The 19,802-nt window shown below is 50.6% G+C and overlaps 2 protein-coding genes across 12 annotated transcripts in view; one reads left to right on the forward strand and one right to left on the reverse strand.

Moving 5' to 3' along the window:
• Gapdhs (glyceraldehyde-3-phosphate dehydrogenase, spermatogenic) overlaps nucleotides 1-19,802 on the forward strand; it is a 64,190-nt gene that overhangs the window by 17,314 nt on the left and 27,074 nt on the right. The window lies entirely within an intron of this gene.
• On the reverse strand, nucleotides 5,742-19,343 carry Dmkn (dermokine). Of its 11 annotated transcripts, none has more exons than XM_074058145.1 (19): nucleotides 18,778-19,343; nucleotides 18,380-18,505; nucleotides 18,224-18,280; nucleotides 17,938-17,988; nucleotides 17,577-17,771; nucleotides 16,604-16,651; nucleotides 16,184-16,255; nucleotides 15,518-15,568; nucleotides 13,537-13,587; nucleotides 12,641-12,700; nucleotides 12,451-12,498; nucleotides 12,223-12,270; nucleotides 10,164-10,220; nucleotides 9,838-9,882; nucleotides 8,126-8,173; nucleotides 7,638-7,709; nucleotides 6,727-6,750; nucleotides 6,572-6,619; nucleotides 5,742-6,061 (listed from the first exon to the last, which is right to left on the reverse strand). In XM_074058145.1, exons 1-18 carry the CDS (start codon nucleotides 19,141-19,143, stop codon nucleotides 6,572-6,574), a joined length of 1,467 nt encoding a protein of 488 aa, XP_073914246.1. In that variant the 5' UTR covers nucleotides 19,144-19,343; the 3' UTR covers nucleotides 5,742-6,061. The 11 variants fall into 11 exon arrangements, with proteins under 11 accessions (XP_073914246.1, XP_073914245.1, XP_073914244.1 ...); XM_074058144.1 differs by having other exon boundaries at nucleotides 15,548-15,568; nucleotides 18,380-18,541; nucleotides 18,778-19,341; XM_074058143.1 differs by having other exon boundaries at nucleotides 6,576-6,619; nucleotides 18,380-18,541; nucleotides 18,778-19,341.

Raw genomic sequence — 19,802 nt, forward strand, 5'->3', positions numbered from 1 at the left:
AATGGGTCTCTTCACGCACATGGGGATGGGATGGAGACAGGTTGGACCTGTCCCTCTGAGGGTTGGCAGTGGCACCCAAGCAACCTCTCCTTTTGTCTTTGTGTGTCTTCCTTTTGTCACTCATCCACCTCTTCTTTCAGGCTTTTCCCCCTGAAAATCTGAAGTCTGTCATTTGAAAGCCTTCCTTGCGCTGCGCTCCATCTGCCTTTCTAAAAGCTGTTTGTTTTACTTTGTTTATACGTGCCCTGTCTTCTAGCCATGCTGGACTCCTTACCAAATAGGCCCGTTTTCCTCCACAGACAACTGACTGTGATTTTCCTTATTCCCCAGACACCTTTTTCTCAGCTCCAGGTTCCAGAAGCCAACATCCACCCTGATCAACCTTCCCTAATTTCCCCCACAATCCCCAGCACCTCCCCACCTTTCCCCTCTCAGAATTGTCCTGGCAACGCCTTTGTAACCTCTGCAGTGTTCCTAGAGTATGTTCTGCTCTTCTTGTTTCCCTGTACATAGTAAGTTCCTTGGATCAGGAACTATCTTTTTGTTGTTGTTGTAGGACTGGGGTTTGAATTGCAAGTGCAAAGCAGGTGCTGTACCATTTGAACCACACCTCCAATCCATTTTTCTCTAGTTATTTTGGAGATGGGGCTCTCATGAACTACTTGCCTGGGCTGGCCTCAAACCTCGATCCTCTCAATCTCAGCCTCGCAATCAAAGCGAGGATTACAGGCATGCACTACTGGAGCCTGGCTCAGGAACCGTATCTTAATCACCCTCTGTCCTCTTTCCATGCCTTACACAGAACACAGTGGAGCCAATACTTGCTACACTGGGTTTGTTGGAATTCGTATTCAAGCATCTTTCCACCAAACTCTGCACTTCCTCTCTTGGACCTGGACCCTGCCCCTCATCCAGCTGACCATCTTGGGTCTTCAGAGATGACGGTTTTGACCTCAAAAGGCAAAGGACAGAGAAACACAAAAGATGCAAAAGCAAGTCTTAGACCCAATTCAAGGTGGTAATGTAGCCATCCTGCACTTTGAGTGCCTACTCCATTTCACTGGGCTTATCCCACCTCACACCCCAACCCTCACTTAGGAGCTGGATCACTTAAGGTGACAAAAGAGCCTAATGAAGCAACCTCCTCCACAGTGAGGTTCAGGTGGCCCCGCCGGTTCCTGGTGTAATAGTGAGGCGCTGGGACAGAGACTAAGGCTGCCAGAGCAAAGCAAACTCTTATCTGAGGGTGGGGCTCAACATGATGCAAGGCACAGGGATGGCAGGCCTGGGGTGGGAGAGCCAGATGTCATTTATGAGCAACCTTTATGAACCCAAGGTCTGGGCACTTCAGCCTCCTGGCTGCCCCCACACTTTAGTGGCTTTGCAGGAAACAATACTTGAACAGCACCCGCTAAGCACAGATGCACAGTGGCAGGATGTCATGTGCAGCTGTTTCGACTGGAGGGGACAAGTAAGAGAATGATTGAGGTGGGTGGAGTTCCTTCTCAAAGTTTTCTGGAGGACACAAGTTTCTATGGGTAATGGCCTCTTAACTTTAGCAGTGACTGGAAGAGCTCATTAGCCACCATTCCGCCAGTTAGGGTCAGCTGCAGGAGTGGAAGGAATGAAGAATCAGGCAAAGGTAAATCAGGTATTATGCAGATCACTACATTTAGACTTGCTAATACAGGAATCCAATGTCATTCTTGGCATGAAAACTCCAAAGCACGGAATCCAAACACTGTCATCTCTTGGGCGCTGGAGTCTGCTCTGTGATTGGCCTTTTGCAATATATTGACCTCCCAATGTTTTTCTTTCCACCTAAGGATGCCGATGATAATGTTAGCTTACTGTGTGCTAAATATTCTACATGTATGAGCTCATTGAGATATCAGAGGTACTATAATTATCTACATTCTATAGGTGGGGAAGCAGCCTACAGAGGTTAAACAATTTATCCAAGGTCACACAGTGAGTGTGTGGCACGGCCAGCATTCAGCTCTGGAACTCTGGAGGCAGAGCCTGAATTACTCTTTTATGTCCTACAATGCACAAAATGCCAGAGTGGGGGACAGACTCGTTAGCTCTTTTTGCCAGGAGTCCTTTGTGGTGGCATCTCTGAACATGTGCATTGATTTAAATGAATTGAACTGGACACTCTCAGCAAATGAAAACAGAGGTTAGGGCACTCGGTGAGTTCATGCCCCAGAATGAACTTGCAGTTGCCTCTTGCCACACCAAGTAGGTGTTTAAAGATAGTGTTCTAGGGCCAGGCTCGGTGGCCCACAGCTACTTAGGAGGTGGAGATAGAAGGATCGAGATTCAGGGTAAACCTGGACGAAAAGTTAGTGAGACCCTATCTCAAAACATAAGCCAGGGGCTGGGCTTGGTGACTCAGAACTATATTACCAAGTACTTGGGAGGCAGAGATCTGAAGTATCAGGGTTCAGGGCCAGCCTGGGAAAAAAAAAGTTAGGGAGACCCCAGTCTCAACTAATAAGCTGGGACTAGTGGCACACACCTGTCATCCCAGCTACTTGGGAGGTGGAAATGGGAGGATCAAGGTCCAGGCTGGCCCAGGCAGAAATGCAATACTGTATTTGAAAAATAACTGAAGCAAAAAAGGCTGAGGGCATGGCTTGAGTGGTACATGCCTTCCTAGCAAGCACAAGGCCCTGAGTTAAATCCCTAGAATGGCAAAAAAAAAAAAAAAAAAAAAAATTAAATTAAAACAGTTCCTAGTATTCATAGTTCTAGTGTTTCAAGATAGGTGCTTTCAGCATAATGTATCTGGACTCAAGCCACCTGCTTCAGGTGCTCAGCCAAAGAAATCTGTTCCTGTGCTGGAGGAAAAAAGCTGGCTTTTTCCCATTGTCACCTTCCTGATAGATTTTTCTGGGGTAATTGTGTCTTTACATGGTTCTTACTGTATGTGCTGGCTTTAGAATCTAGTGTCCCTTTTCCATGCTCATTGCCCTCCCCCATCCACACTGCCACAGTGACTTTACGTCCCTGAGTGTTCAGTGTCTAACAGTTGTACAGATGGGGGAAGGGAGTGATAGAGTGTCACCAGTGGGGGAGGTCACAGCAGTTCAGGTAGTGGGTGGCAGAGAAATCCACCCAGGACTCTTTGCTTTGGGTGTATGGCGCAGAGTGATGGAGTCAGAGACAGAGACAGAGACTGGCTCTTTAACTGCAGCTCCGGCTCTGTCTATTTCCCTGTTCTCTCTGAGAATAGCAGTAAACCCCTGTTTTCCCACAGGCCTGCCCCCACCCCACCCCAAATCTGCCAGAACTTGAATGTAGGAGGTGAGGCCCAGCCCTGATTGCTACATCACAAATACACACAGGGCATGGGAGCCAGCCTCCTGGGGGTTGAAGGGATGGACACTGGGGCCTAGGGCCTTGGTGAACAGGTGGCTGAAAAGCCTAAAACCCTTGGAGAGAAACAGAGCTGACACCTGGGGTATTAGGAGAGGGCATGGGACATTTGGAGGCAGAATTCAGGGCATCCCTGTCCCATCCATTCTTTCCCACTCTGCCAATGTTATTTTCACACTCACAAAAGTAGCTGCATTGCCCAACAGGTTTAGTTCTTTCTTTGCCACCCACCTTGTGTGTTCTTTGCTTAAACTTCCCCCAGGAAGACTTCCTGGATTGGTCCCACTTAATTCCAGTCCTCCCTCCCACTTGCTAATCCATAAATATTTATCCAATAGCCACTTTGGCTCTTCATGCTGGCAATTCAAGATGGACAAAGTTCCTGCCCTATGGAGCACCCATTCCACTGGAGGAGACATCACAGTCTCACCAAAGACAAATAAGCAAACAAGAATTTCAGAGAATGACAGGAGCTTGAAGAAAGCAGGGTGATATGATGATGATCTTTGGTGAAGATGGCCTGGGGAGGGCACCTGAATTTAGATCTACAAAGAAATAAACAAAAAGAAAGAAAATAAACAAAAAGTTAAAATAATAACTAAAAAGAATTTAGACCTGAAAGCCATAGGAGTGCTGATTTTGGGAAGATCGTGGGAATCTAGGGGCAGGAAACAACCATTGGTGTCCCCTGAAGTCTTTCCCAGCAGGTACTTGATGACTTTGGAGAGGGAAGCCATAGCCAAAGTGACCCAGAGCCATGATGAGCGGCTGGAATTTTATTCTGTGGCTGACGTAAAGCTCACGGAAGGTTCTAAGCTGGAAATCCTCCCTGGCTGTCATGGGAGAATGGATTATAAAGAAACAGGGCAGGCGTGGTGGCACATGCTTGTCATCCTAGCTATGTGGGAGGCATAAACAGGAGGATCACAGTCCAGGCCGCCCCCGGCAAAAAAAAAAAAAAAAAAAAAAAAACCCTATTGGGAAAAAATAACTAAAGCAAAAAGGGTTGGAAATGTGGCTCAACTAGCAGAGCACCTGCCTAGCAAGCACAGAGTTAAACCCCATTTCCACAAAGAAAGAGAATGAATGGAAGTTGTGACTTCAGGAGACTACTGTAGAGGCCCCAGCCAAAAAAAAAAAAAAAAGAACTGCTCTTTATTTTAAGGGTCCCTCACCCCAAAGGACCTCAGCCTCAAGGACCTCAGTGTTACTTTAAACTTGAAAGGACTGCTTTGGCTGTTTGGACCAGGAACTGGGACTGGCTTGAAGAGACTTGAGTTCCCAGCTGATGGTGGAAGCCTGGTCAGTCACCAGTGACCAGCCAGGGTCCTCTCTGGGACAGCCCTGTGTCCTCCCCCTTGTGGTTGTGAGGAAGTACTGCACATCTCCCCTACAGAGTGGAACCCTGGATGGACAACTGGGGGCCACAATTTGAGTGAAACCAAAGTGAGAGGGCGGCAGAGCAAAAGAGTAAGCCTGATCTTTCTGCCAGGCAGGTGGGTTTGATCAAGAGGGCTCCCTGAGTCAATTGGGGGCCAGGTTTCTTTCATTTATTCATCAACTCCCTAAAGCTCCGTAGTGAAGATGGGGCAATACCAGGCAAGGCCACATCATATCCTCCTTGAACGTGGGATTGGAGAGGAGCCACTTAGGCTAGCCAAGTGTTTCATGTCCTGCTCTTACTTCCAGCTCCCCTGCAGGGATATGTGGGGATGCAGTGGTGGAGCTCCTTCACTGGGGCACACTGTACCAGCTTGATGGGATTCAGAGGCTCTCTACTCTCCAACACTGCCCCCAAGGGTTACTCAGCTTGTGATAAGTTTGGGCTTGGCCTGTACCGAGAGCCTCAGCCACTCCCTTTGGTCCAGTAATAATGACAGAAGTTTCCTGCTCCATCCCCCAAACTTCCTGAGCACACAGCCCAACTGTTCCCCCTTGTCCAAACCTGAGTGTGTTCACATGCACAGGTAGGCATGTTCTCTACCAGCCCTCGCTCCTCTACCCTGCTCTTTCCCTACCCCAGGACTAGTCTCACTGTGAACACCTTACTCCAACCTCCTGATCTGAACAGTTGCCTCGTTGCTCTTTCAGACCACCAAAACACCCACAGCTGCTCCAAGTATGGCAGCCATGGCATTCAGTTATAGGTTGGGTTATTTTTTCACAGCTGAGAAACCGATCCATGATGAGATTGGCTAGCTACTCCTTGTCCGGCTAGGACTTAAACCCAGGGCTTATCTTTCCCCACCTCCCCTGCTTGATATCACTTTCAGGAGAAAGACACACTATCTGTCTCTAAACCACTCTTCCTTCCCTCCAACCCACGCAATCAGTGTATTAAAGAATACTAGTTGAGAAAGTCACAGGGAAACGATTCGTGTTTTATTTCCACAGAGAAACTCAAAAGTAGGAAGCTCCTACTGCAAAGTCACAGTGACTTCTGGTCACAAAATGGAGTAGGTGAAGAGAGTGGCTGGTTTCTCTGATAAGGCTGGTGGTCATGGAGACGCCAGAGTGGCATGGGGAAAAACAAGGACTAGATGAACCCTAGTGCCCTGCCTAGGAGAAAGGATGTCAGCACCCAGTCAGGGCTGGTACAGCTGGGAGGGCTGGGGGAAGCACAGCCAGGCTCCTCGAAGACAGGCATTCGTGAGGTCTCAGCAAAGACTGGAAGAAATTTCTAGAAACAAGGAGAAAATCAAATGATAGAATGTGGCCACTCCTAAATCTGCTGAGACTGGATGTTGTTTCTCCAGCTTCCGGGCTACAGTGATGACCTTGCTGTCCTATCCAGTCCACCTTCGGTTCCCTTGCTTTTGCTCCTACATAAAGCAAATTTTGTGGTTCTGCCAAGTTAATCAATAGCCACTTCCCTTCCAAGCCTCACTCTTCCTGCCTCTGAACCTTTGCCCAAAGACTCACCTCTCTACAGTTGCCCTGAACGGTCCCTGTCCCATTGCCTGTCCTTCATCCAGCCCGCCCCCTCTCCTTTTTAGAGCTGTGCCCGCGCGCGCAGTCCCCTCTCTTAAGTTCAGCCCACCAGTGCTTTCTTAGTGTCCTGGGCCTTTTTCTTAGGAGTGTCTCCACACCCCACAGCACCCACCCGGGGGCCTCACTTCACGTGACTGCCATATGGGGACTGAGGAAATGCCAAGGTCCCAGCCTTGCCTCAGATTGCTCTGACACTTACCTACCAAAACTTCAGCCACTGCAGCAGGCCAGGTTGTGCTCGGGAAGCCTGCAGGATGAGGAGGACAGCTGAGTGGACATCCCACTGCCCCTCCACCCTGTCCTGCCTTAGAGTCCATCTGTGTCCAGCCACATTTTCTCAGCCCCCACACTCACCGAGGAAGAAGGAGTGATTCCTCCCTGAAAGAGAAAATCAGAGGAAGTGACAGAGGTCACAGGGGCCTCTCTGTCCTCTGCCTTGGCCTCAAGTGCACCAAAGATCCAGTAGCAGGGCAGGTGCAAGCTAGGATGGTCACCAAGTTCCTGCCATCTGTGGACATTCAGTCTACAGACTTTGCCCACCAATTTGTTATTCTAAGTAAGTTTTATCCAAGATGACATTGAACATGGCCCCTGAGCACACAGGGACCAAGGCCAGCTGGTTGAATAGATAGTGGCCATGTGTACGCCCACAGGTGGTGTTAGCTTCATCCTCACCTCCTTTTCCTCAACAATAGTTTCCATCTCTGACTAGAAGCTTCTCTCCCCAGGGAGATGGAGGGAGACCCCCCTTGCCTGGTTTTCTTTGCTAGCCTGAAGTGTCTTGCATATTCACTCCTAGACATTCCTTTTTTTTTTTTTTTGGAAGTGAGAGAAACAAACTTCCCAAGTGCGCAGGCCTCAAGTTTACTAGGAGCCACACCTCCAGCCTTTTAGCGTTAGCTTTGTTTTTTTTGATAGGGTCTTGAGCTTTTGCCCAGGCCAGCATCAGACTGCAATCCTATTTCTGCCTCCCAAGTAACCGGGATTATAGGTGTGAGTCACCACTCCCAGCACTTCTACTGTCCTTACTGAGAGGATCTGGTTTTCCTGTTTCCTTCTTGCACCGAAATTGCTCACCTTCAGCCTTCTCTGAGAGGGTAGCTGTGTGGAGCATTGAACTCCTCTGGCCTGCTTTCTGAACTGCTCCCAAAGGGGAGTAGAGGCCTGGCTTCCACGGTGAACTGGGTGGACCCTGCGGTAGACCTCTCCCCCTACTCACTGCAGAAGGCCTCACATGGGAAAAACAGGGCCATCCCAAGTCTTACCTTAGAAGGTGTCTTGACTGAGTACTGCAAGTTATGGTCAGCAGGATGTGCCTGCTGGTTGTAATTGTAGTTCTGTGGGAACAAGTGGACAGCAACGGCTTGAGGATAGAAGAAAGGATGAAGGCCCTTTGCTTGGTTGATAATCTACCCTGCCCAGGCTGATGTTTCTCAAAGCCCTTGACTTCCCTCCTCATTGTGCTGTCCGACTGTCTAGCCCAAAGGGCCTGCGACCTCTTTCCTTGGTCCCTCTCCCAGCACAAGTGTAACTTGGGAAGTGAGGGTAAGAGACCAAGGGAAAACATGGAGCTTAAATCTGGCAGTAATGTAGATATCATGCCTCAGAAGTTACATACAACTGCCTCTTCTTGTCTTCCTGTACCAGTCTGAGAAAAGGAGTGGATGGGGGAGTGACAGATTGGAAAGACCCAGGAACAGGGCCAAGAGGGACCAAGGGCCTTCTAGGAGAGACTGAGGGCAAAAAGACCCACCTGGTCAGCACCTCCTGCCCTCTTCTGGATTGATGATTCATCTGAGTCCTAAGAGGGAGAAAAGGGCCACAGTTAGGGTCTCCATGGTCTTCCAGGCCTTGTCAGACTCTAGCGTCCTATTGCCTAGGCTCTGCCCTCCTTTGGCAGAGCCTGGCTCACCCCACCTCTCTGATGGTCCAAGTGCAGTGGGGCTGAAGGGTCCTGATGGCCCAGATAAATAGAGAACACGGATTTCCACACTCAGAGTTGGGAAGCCATGGCAGAGGGCGGAGCTGGACAACACTACCCCTCCACACATACACTTGGAGTCTTAGCAGCTCTGGCTGGAGACTGTGCTATGATGGATGACAAAGTGATTGAACCCACACAGGCCCCTCAGCTCCAGCCTGCCCTTGGCCTACTGCTGCCTCAATGCCTTTAATCCCTGTGCGAAGACAGTTCTCTACAGAGTCCTGGTAGCTGAGTGATTAGCTGAGCTCCCAGGCAAAGGATGAAGAGAAAGGGGAGAGACACAAGGTTGATAAAGCCACTTAAAGCAGGTGACTTGTCACCCCTCCCTCCAAGGCAGGGGGAAAAACTCTAGTGTTAGGAAGTTCAGTCCTGCATCGCCACTCTCTACTAAGACCCCGACACACACACTTGCCTACACCGTAGGGCTGTCTGACTTAACTCTGCCTTACCCACCCCTGGCATTGGCCTTTCACTGCAGTACCAGCCCTGACACCGAGTTCACAAACTGGTTGTCCACAGGCCTCCACTTTTGGCTTTGCCTCCTTTTTAAAAAAATTAAAATAAGCCAGGTGCCAGTGGCTCATGCCTGTAATTCTAGCTACTTGGGAGGCTAAAATTGGGAGGATCCCAGTTTAAGGCCAGCATGGGCAAGTAGTTTGTGAGACCCCCATCTCCAAAAAATAACCAGAGCAAAATGGACGGGAGACATGGCTCAAGTGGTAGAGCACCTGCTTTGCAAGTATGAAACCCCGAGTTCAAACCTCAATCCCACCAAAAAAAATTTAAATTAAAATAATTGCAAACAATTAAAAATCAGATTTCTAGTTTTCCTTGAAAAATCAGACATAGCAACATTGGTGCTGGAGGACTTGACCTTCCCCTGGGCGTGGCCCCACCTGTCCAGCCTCACATGTCTAACCCTCACCCCAGTGCCCAAGGGTTCTGTATCTCAAGAGCACTGGCCTTGCAGAATTGAGATGTGGCTTAGGGGTCCTGTTCATCCTTTCCAAGACCTAAGCATCAGACCTTCTGCATCTGCCCATGCTTGACCCTGACCCACCCCCACACTGCCCTCCTGTTTCCCCTCAGCCTTCCTCCCCAGCATCCTCTTTGTAGCACCTACAAGTTGGCCCAAGCCCCAGATCCCTGTCTCTTTCCCATTTCCTGGAACCTTGCTGTGGCTGCCCCCGAGCTAGGCTGAGCCCAGCAGGAGCAGCGGCAGAGCAGAGACAGTGGCTAGCTTCATGGCCTGTGCCTGTGGAAGCCCCAAGCCTCAAGCACTGGGCTTTTATGCTAGAAAGGCTCTCCCACCCTGCTCCTCCGTGACTCACAGCTTCTCTCCACCCCACTGCACTTGGGGTTACACTAGCCAGCAGGGAGGGGAAGAATGGAGACAGGGACATCAATCCATCTACGGAGGCCCCAACTCAGGTGTCTAGAGCTGAGCTTCCTTACCCCAAAACGAGAAGTTCTGCCCTTACCTCAATTTCTTTCCAGTTGAAGAAAGGAGTGTTGCGTTTGAAGTCCTGGAGGGAGGAGAGGAGAGTGAGCCCCAGGGAGCAGAGCCCAGACTCACCATGTTACTGTAGGAAGTGGCTTGAGAGGCGGGGTGGTTTGGGGTTGCAGGGCTTTTGATTTTGAGGTGGCGTTAACGTAATAGGATTTGGGTGAGATGATCCATCTCAAAAACAAGAAGGGTCATTTTGTGATGGGTAGACTGGAGCTGGTGTGGCTGCTTTGAGGAAAGGATGCAGAGGGACAGGATGACCAGGACCCCAAGGTCTTTAAAAAGGGGGGGTTCTCCTACCTCCCAGAGTCGGCGGAAGTAGAGCAGGGCTCGGGTGCTGGGAGATGGGACGCGGCCCTGTGGATGAAAGAGGGAGCAGGTTAGCAAGGAGCCTGACCTCTGCATTTCTGAGCCCTGGCGCCCACTCCTGCAGCAGTTAGCCTTCATCTCAGAATCTCTTTGTAACTAAGGTTTGGAGGGGAGGCCGGGAATCGTTAGGGGCACCAGAAACTGGTTTTGGAAACAAAAAGAAAGGCTACATCTCAGAACCGTCAACCTGCCCACCTGCCCCCAGCACACACATATGCAGTTTTCTCCCAGTCCTCCTCGAGGTACAGCATAATTGTAGCAAAACCTCAGGACCAGGACCTCCCACCTCCTCACCTGCCATGCACCTCCAGGGCATCTCCCCATCCCCAGGACAACAGTGGAGACGAAGAAAAGAGCAGAGACCAGGAGTGTGGGGGAAGCTACGGTTTATTTCCAGGGTAAGGGCTAGGATTAGGGAAGGGGGTTCCCAAGCAGGGAGTGGGGTTCCCATCCAGCTGGTTGCTCCTTGTCTGGAGGTCACGGGCTGCGAGAACTCTCGTCCTGAGCAAAGAAATAGGTTCTAAGAGGAAGTCTGAGGAGTAGGACCTCCGGGGAGCAGCAGATGAAGGCAGGGTAGCACAGACCCCTGCTCTACACACCTACAAGGACCCTTTAGCTTACCACATCACCAGGACAGATCCAGATGTCCCAGGCTGGTCTTGAGAACCCTGACCCTGGCCGGGAACATTCCATAGAGCCCTTGTCCTGCTTAACCCCCTCTCCCTCACTAGGAAGGAGAGCTGAGCATGGTAGCCTTCTCTGCCCTGACCCTCTTCCTCCTGGATCTGTCCGCCAGGGAAGCCATCCACTATGAATTCTGCCCGTCTGTCCTGGCCCTCTGGGAAGTATTGGGGTGCACCCAGGCTCTCTCATGGGACCCTCAGTGCCCCCAGGGTCCAGCAAACAGTCTCACCCCATGAGAAACTATTCTCAATAAAACAGAATTTATTTTGTTCATTCAAACCAGAAACGCACCACAGCTGGCACATTTGCCCTTTCCTATCACTCCCCCCATACACGCACGTACACACACACACACACCCCTCATTCCCGAGAGCCTCTGCTTTTCCAGAGGTCTGGATCCCTGTCTACTATCAACCCCTCCTCCCATAAAGACCACTGGTCTTGGGAATCCTGGGACCCTGGTCTTTATTCCCTTACATTAAGGACCAAAACCTCAACTGCTCCCAGGGCCAGTAGGCTGTCGAAATGATTGACGGCCAGGGCCATTATGGTCACTGGGGAGCTAGGGCCCATGGCAAAAAGCAGCAGCCGGCCTGTTACTCACTGCCCAGAGTTGCCAGGTCTTTCAAGAGAAGTCATAATTCCTAATCATTGAGTGATGTGTTTCAGTGTTTAAACTTTGACAACTAATTCATATGCTTTTTTTAAAAATGACTCAAGACCCATGAGTGGGTCTTGGCCCATGAGTGACAGTTTCTGCCTGGGGATTTTTTATGGAATGTTCTTTGGCCTCATCCTCTCCCCTGTCCAGCTATTCTGGGTGTCAAATCAGGGGGTCCCTTGCAAGAGGGATGGGTGGGCAGAGAGGCAGGAGGGGTCCTGGGCCCCAGCTGTCCTCTAGAGTTACGTGTGTGCAGGGTGAGACCAGTGCCCATCACTTGGCAGCTGTTCTGGTCCTTGTCCCTTGTCTCTGGGTGCTTCAGTCCTAGTCTGAGTCCTCATTCGGTCTCTCCCCTACAATCTTGCTAGTCTAAAGGGGAAACTGAGGTTCAGAACCTAATCTATATGTTGAGGCATTTAATAGGGCCATTCCCTCTCCTCATCCCCTACTTCCAAAAGCTTCCAAATTCTTCCTCTTTTCAGGTCTCTCCCCTCATTGTTGGTTTGGATTTTGTGCTTAGCACTGGCCTAAGTACCTTCTTAGTGGCCATTATTATTATCTCCCAGCTCCCCAATCAGAGGTTTAGCTTCATCCCTGAATTCCTCTCATACTAAGATCAGAAGTGCCCAGCCCTCCAGCCCTTACCTTTTCAATGGCATCCCAGTTAATGAAACCCATCTTGGATTTAAAATTCTGCAGAGAAAACAGAGTATACAACTCAGGTCATAGAGTAATTGGTTCAGAGCCTCAAGCTAGAAGAGGTCAAGGGCAATGGCTGACTGCTGATTAGAAAGAGGACTTCTAGCTGTAAGGCCAAGGGACAGGGGTTGGTTTTCCAAAGTACATGGAGCATAGCAATCTTTCAGAACTCACCTTCCAGAAGGTGTCAAAGTTGAAGGGCATGGGAGATGTCCCAGAGTTCTAAGGAACCAACGAGAAATGGAATGAGGTTAAAAACTTACTGAGCTAGAGATAGGGGTGGGAGATATGGGTGTCAGGAGGGGAGGCGAAGTGTGCTCAACACCGTGGTCCCAGCCCAAGGTAGAGTGAGGCCTGTACTCACCACAGTATTGAGTCCACTGACAGCGTCATTTCTTCCACCATTGCTGTTGGACCCTTGCCCCTGGGTGGAAAAAAAGGGAGCATATACCTACTGTCATGCATGCACCTACCAGCTGCTCCTGGCCCACTCATCTTCACCATTGCTCCAGATCCTCTGCACCTCTCTGTGAACCATCGTCTGTTCTTTACCTAACACCTTCAATTCCCACCTCAAAAAACTGTCCTAGAATGACTGCGACAAAGTAACCTGACCCAATCCCTTGAATCATATTCAAATTCTTGCCTCCGCCCTCCTATCCCCAAAACACCATTGGTGATGAAAGTAGCTAATGTGTGGTCCCACTATGTGCTGAGCACCATGCCTTATTCTGCCATATGCAGGAGATAACTCCATTTTTCAGATGAAACTCGGAGGTTCCCACCCACTGGCCTCAGCATCTGTCTCTTATGTCTATACCCTGCACCACCTTGGTGTGATTCTTATACAGACCTCTCTTCGGTAACTATGGAAGGTGAGCATGTCAGGCTTCACTGTCCGTGTTTTTCACAAGGAAGCCCATGCTCCCAGAGGTTAACTGACTTGTCTGAAGATGCACAGGTGACAAGAGAGTTACAGAACTGATGTTCCAACCCCCATCTTCTAACCCAATGTTCAGCGACTTTCCACTTCTCAACACTGACTTCTTCTTAAGTGTGGTTTTAAAAGTCTCCCTTGACCTTTCCTGTTACTTTTGTCAAAATAGGACTTTGTTTTGCCAAGTCCTATTGCTCTGCTCCCAGTTGGAGCAGAGCAAGAAGAAACGGATGTTTTTGTTTCTTTTCCCAGGCCTTTGGTATTCTGTCCCACATTCCACCATCCCTTCTGCTAAAGCCAACCCTGGATGTCCCCTGGCTCACCCCATGATTGCCTTGGGAGCCCCCAAGGAAGTGACCATTCTCTCTGCTTTCCTAGGAAGACAGAAAGTGGAGGAGTCAGTAGGGAGGAGAGGGCAGAAACCCAAGAAAGAGCTCCTTCTCCCTAGATAACTCCATCTTCTCTGGCAGATCTCTGTCTACCTCACGTGATGGACAGGTTACTCCTCACTTACAATGGCTATGGAGAACATCACCATCTGTTAATACTTATTTCTGCAAGCTGCTCAAAATCCAGCAGCTGGGGCCTTTGCCACCAAAGCATTTGAAGCCTCCCCTGTTTTTGAATCAGGAGCAAGCCCAGCTGTTGGACTGAACTGATTCAAACTGGAGGTCTCTGCTTGGCTGAAGTCTGCATTGGACAGAATGTGATTCAGTGGGAGCTGAGGTGGCCCAGAGACTGGTTTGTCTCCTAACCAGTCAGGCTCATCCATCTGCATGTCCTCATTCCCAGAACCAGCGTGTAGAGCAGTCAGGATGTCGCGCTAGCTGTTTGCACTGCTGCTAGACACAACCTCCACCCCATTCACCTCAGGGAGTCTCTGCTCTCGAGGACTGCAGTTCCTCTACCCTGATGTCCCTGGGGCCACTGGGGCAGTCCTGTCCTCCCCTGAAGCCCCAGGGGATAAGACAGTCAAACACAGATTCTTTTTCTCAATCCTGGACCATCTTCAAAACCTTCATGTATTGATTTAGTATGATTTCTCCAAAGTTCCAAAGGAATTCTCTTTGGGCACCTGTCAAGATAATTTTGAAATTTGTCTAGAAGGATAAAGGTCTAGGCATAGGTAAGAAAACTCTGGAAAAGATCTGTGGCAAGGGGAGACTTATAGCTGGTAGATATTACTATGTACCATAAGCTACCTAAGTAAACAGAACAATGAATCCATCTGCTCAGCAAAACACAACTCCCAGCGTGGCCCCTAGTGTGATGGTGTTTGCGAGGGGGATTTAAAGCAGTGCTGGAAGCAATTCCATTCATGGGACTGGGAGTACCATTAAGTAGGAGGGGAAACATTAGTTACACCCTATCAGTAAAGTCCTTTTAACGGGTTTTTGCTTCATAAAGGAGGACACAGCTATGATCCAAAGTATAGGGTAATTGTGGTTAGATCTAGGAGTAGGACTAGACCTAATACAGGAAAATAAAGTCTGGATGGGTTAAAGAGTCACGTTGAAAAGTGCAATTATACAAGAGTTTATAATATTGGAAGAGAAGAAATACATTTAAAGTAATACACCAAGAGCAGAAATCACAGCGAAAATACTTGACATTTTTGACTCTATGTACTTAAGATTTTGGTGTATAAAAAGTAGAAATAAGAGTTACAAACTTGGAGAATGTTTCCTAAAACCTGGGCACCCATAAAAGTTAGCACCCTAATATATATGACAAGGAGTTTTTGAACAGCCAGCTCAATTTTGTCCTACCCACCATGGGCACTTTCTCCCACGGGGACCTGCTCTTCACCCTGTGATCCATGGGGGCCACCAATGCCCAGCCTAGCAGGGCAGCCTCCCCAGGGAGCTGGTGAGGAGCTCCCCACCCCAGACTTGAGGGATCAGAGCCTGTGTCTGCACAAGGCCTCCAGGTGTGGACATGAGTGCCACATTTACTCAGCCTGCACTGGGCTGAGGCCCAGACTGCCAGAGTGGTTGGGAGGAAACACACTTTCTAAAACACTTCTCTGCCAGAGGTCACTGGATCCATCCACTGGCCAATGCATGGACACTTGAATGACTGTACTTCTAATAGGATAGGTTACCTCGGCTCTCCAGACCCAGCTGGGTAGAAAGCGAACCATGTACTTAAGGGTTTGCAATTAATTGTTACTTTGGACACTATTTTTCTGAGTATGTGTTGAGTTTCTTCTGGCTAAAGTGTGGCTCCTTGAAGACGGGGCAAGAGGGGGCAGGCATAGTGACAGTGATAAACAACAGTTACCACCTGCAGTTTGGCTCTCACCTGACTCCCAGATTCTCCATAAATACGCACCTCATTCCCTGGGTTGTCACACTGTGGGAGAAAAGGAAGATTTTCTCTCAGTCCCCTCCCAGCACCAGTTCTAGCCCAACAGGCAGGTTTGTTGTTTGTTTGGTTTGTTTTTTTTTTTTTTTTTTGCAGTACTGGGGTTTGAACTCAGGATCTTGCACTTGCTAGGCAGATGCTCTGCCTAACACACACACACACACGCACACACACACACGCACACGCACACTCTCTCCCAGCCCTTTTTGCTTTCATGATATTTTGAATAGGATATAGGATCTCACTTTTCTACCCAGACACAGCCTGGACCTCCATTCTCCTATATATACTTCCCTCGTAGCTAGAGTGACAGGCATGTGCCACCATGCCCAGCTTTATTGGTTGAGATGGGGTCTTGTGAGCTTTTTGCCAGGGCTGGTCTCAAACCACCATCCTCCCACCTCCTGAGTAGCTGGGGATTACAGGTATGAACCACTGCACCCAGCCTCTAAAGGGCAGCATTTTAACTGGCTTCATCACAGCAATCTTCCCCATTCTCAGCCAAGCCCCAGCTCCCCAAACCGGCAAGGGGCTGCTGACCCCTCCTCCTTTTCTTCCAGAGTTTGAGGGAGATTTGTGTCCAGGGAACCCCTAACCACTGACCTCAGGTCTATTTCCACCACCACCGCCTCTGCTGTTTCCACTGCTACTGCCTGAGGAGCCGGAACCAGATCCCTACAAGGGAAAACAGTCCATGTGCTGTCTTAAAGGGATTTGCAGAGGGACCCAGTAATTCCCAGCTGCATTGTGGATCTTCTGTCAACCCCCTCCAACCTCCATGCCTTCCCAGCTTTAGCCAGCTGATGGCTGAGGGAAGGTAGTCTGAGCACAGAGAGGCCAGGTGTGGTCAAGTGTATTTGCAAAAAATGGTCAGGGATTTGGGGAACATATCTCCCCCTCCCCACAATGGCCACTGGGAGCCGCCATCTGGCCACCAGGGGGCAGGCTGGGGCTCATTCTGCTCCAGCACTTCCCCACTTGCTCCTAGAAGGAAGGATGCAGAAGGGAGCCTAGAGCCCTTACCCTGGAGACCGAAAAGGGTTCATCAAAATCTCTAGAACTTTCTCTGTCCTAGATGGGGGAGAGAGGGTCATGTAAGGAACTGCAAATTAAAGCTATTAGGGCTTGTCATAATTACTTACATCCTTTTGCTGACAGCAGTCACCGTGTACAATTTGACTCTCAGGCCCCAGAGAAAACCCATGTGGCTCCCTTCTCCCCTCTGTCTTCTCCCCTCTCCTCCACCTATGGCAGTCCCTCTGGCCCTCTCGACGCATGCTGACATCATTAATGCTGTCTACACCACAGCTCTACAAATGTCCTCAAGTCTCCACGCCTGCAGCCCAGACCCCCATTCTTCTAGGAGCTTCCCCAACAATTGTTATGTCTGATTTTTCTGTGCCACCTCTCTCCTTCCTTCCATCACCTCCAGCTCTGCTCAGACTTGCTAAACCAGCAAGGAATAGAGGTTAGACAGGAAGCAGAACTTCCTCACCGTAACAGGGTGGAAGGGAAGAAAGGAAGCAGAAGTAGTCAGGGGAGTGGTTTTTTTTTCAAACTGGGATTTGAACTCAGGACTTTGTGCTTGCAAAGCAGGCACTCTACTGCTTGAGTCATCCCTCCAGTTCATTTTGCTCTGGTTATTTTGGAGATGGGATCTCAGGAACTATTTGCCTGGGCTGACTTTGAACCTCGATCCTCCTGATCTCAGCCTCCTGAGTAGTTAGGATTACAGGTGTGAGACCCCAGCGCCATTCTGGCAGGGTTTTTTTGTTTTGTTTTTTTAATAGAAACTTGACCTGCCTATGTAAGGAGCCCCATGGTTGGGAATGGGAGGTAACAAACAGGTTGAGGGAGCCACAGGAGGGTGACTGCCACTGATGCTACCCACTCTGGAGTGGCAACAGCTCTTAAGGAATCCCAGAACCTGTCTCCTCAGCAGCGACCATGGGACCCTCATGCCATTCCTGCTTTCAACAAAAAAAGCAAAACTTACTCCTCCAGACCCAGAACTGCTGCCACTGCCACCGTGGCCACCGCTTCCACCATGGCCACCGCTTCCACCGTGGCCACTGCTTCCACCTTGGCCACCATTGCCACCCTGGCCACTGCTGCCACCCTGGCCACTGCTTCCACCTTGGCCACCATTGCCACCCTGGCCACTGCTGCCACCACTGCTACTGCTGCTTCCCTGAGGGGCAGGAGAACACAGCCGTAAGGACTAAAGACAGGAACACCAGGATTTCGTCCCTCCTCCCCTGCCCTCTGGTGGGGCACATTCTCCCTCCCCACCCCAGTCTAAGGGGAGCAGTGTCCCTCTCCTGGTGTTGAATGCCACAGGCCATCCCTCCTCTTACCCCAGAGTTGCTGGAGCTGTCTTCAGTTCCAGACGGTGGGGGGTTGGTGCACTGCAGAGGAAAGGGGACAGGTGAGGTGAGAGATTTCTGTCACAATCACCTCCAGGGGCCTCTCCTCCTGTCTCCTCTCCTCCCATCTCCCTTCTTTCTTCCTAGCCTCCTCCACACCCATCTCTTCCTAGGGCCCCCATCCCTCACCTCTCCCTCTGTCTTTCCTTGTTGTTTCTCCCCACTTTATGTCACAGGCACCCAGATGTCCACTCCATCCCCAGACTCGCCCTCTTACCCCCGAATTTTGGTTACTGCCTCTCACTGAACCATAGCCAGGCTGGGCCACAGCTCCCTGCAGGGGTAAGGGAGGATGAGACTGAGTGTGGGTCTCAGAGGACCCAGGGGTGTGTGCAGAGTGTGGCTTAAAGGGTGGGAAGGGCGTGTCCTTTACCTGAGAATTGGTCCTATAGTTGAATGGCCCTCCATCGCCTCCCTGACCAACGGAGCCTTCCAGAGAGTTGGTTCCTTGTTCCCAGGGAGTCCCTGGACCTCCAACATTGCCCTGGCCTTGGCCACCCTGAGAACCAAACATGCCGTGGCCTCCAGATGTTCCCTGCGAGGACAACACACCTGCTCTTAACTGTGGCCATCTCTGACTGATGGAGGGAGGGCAGGCAAAGCCAGCAGAAGATAGGAGCCAGAGCAAGCAGAGGGAGCAAGCACATAGAGAGCTCACGGAAGTAGAAGAAGGGCACAAGGCATGACAGGAAACGGCCTCAGATAGCAACAGAGGAACCGTTTCCTAAGGTTCTTAACCCAGCTGCCCCACAAGGCTTCCCAGCTACTCACCCAAACCCTGGAGTTGTGGGCAGCACCCAGTCCACGTCGAACGATGCCCTCCACCTGTCTTCTGGCCTCACTTCCAGTGTTGCCAAGCTCTTGGGCTGCTTCCCTGAGCTGGGGGCTGAAAGCATCTCCCCTGGCCTCCCTGATTCCAGACTCAACTCCTCCTCCCTGCCCTTGGTCAAAAGCCCCCTGGATTCCAGGGCTGGCTGCATGGCCAACGGCCTCCCCAACTCTGTGGCCAATGGCGTCTTCCACCTCTTGTCCAGCAACTGCTCCTGCGTTCCCCCCTCCACTGTGTAGTGGCCCAGCCATCCCACTGCCCAGGCACAGGGCCAGCAGGAGGCAGGCCAGGGACCCTTGTAGCTTCATCTCTGCCCAGCTCCCCTCTCTCTCGAGGGTCTTCTTCCCGCCCCAGACTACTACTTCTGTTGCTGGTTCTGTGTGCCCCCTGCCTTCTCTCCCACTGCCTTCTTATTCTCCCTCTGAATCCACAGCCTTCTCTGTCCTTTCCCAGACTCCCTTTCTTTTCCAGAGCCGTCCTCCTTACCACTACCCCTTATACTGTAGGTTGGAGAAGGTGACAGGGCTGGGCAGCGCGGGGTCCCTCCCCCAGTGACTCAGGGCCCAGCCACCGATAGGGTAATGAGTAGTAATTGTGAGTCTGCCAGACTGTGTTGAAACAGAGAGGGAGCTAAGCACGGGGAAGGGAGGGATGGGGTGAGGTGGATGCAAAGGTGTTCCACTTGCCCAACCCCAGGAATTTGGGGCGCAGGGTGGGGATAGGAGCATCTGAAGAGATAGGTGTTGGTGTCTCCTGGAGGCGGCAGGTCCCACCTTAGGAGAGAGAACTCAGACAGGCAGGACCCCAGCAGGGAGAGGGAAGCCCAGTGGAAGGAGACCTGTCCGAGGTAAGCCACCTGGTCGGGGCACCAGGATGGGAGGCAGGTGCCCTTGCTTGGCTCTTCTCAGTTTCAGCAGACCTTGCAGCTCCCTCAACTCTCCCTTGCACACTAAAGATGCCTGCCTTC

This window comes from Castor canadensis, chromosome 16, assembly GCF_047511655.1.
Source record: "Castor canadensis chromosome 16, mCasCan1.hap1v2, whole genome shotgun sequence".
NCBI lineage: Eukaryota > Metazoa > Chordata > Mammalia > Rodentia > Castoridae > Castor > Castor canadensis.

Excerpts from the sequence above, each read along its gene's own strand:
- Dmkn (XM_074058142.1), bottom strand. The coding sequence starts at position 19,143 with ATGAAGCTACAAGGGTCCCTGGCCTGCCTCCTGCTGGCCCTGTGCCTG. Across the intron at positions 18,542-18,777 it reads CCCACAACTCCAGGGTTTGG|GGAACATCTGGAGGCCACGG; the intron begins GTGAGTAGCTGG and ends TTGTCCTCGCAG. Across the intron at positions 12,499-12,640 it reads TCAGTGGACTCAATACTGTG|AACTCTGGGACATCTCCCAT; the intron begins GTGAGTACAGGC and ends TTGGTTCCTTAG.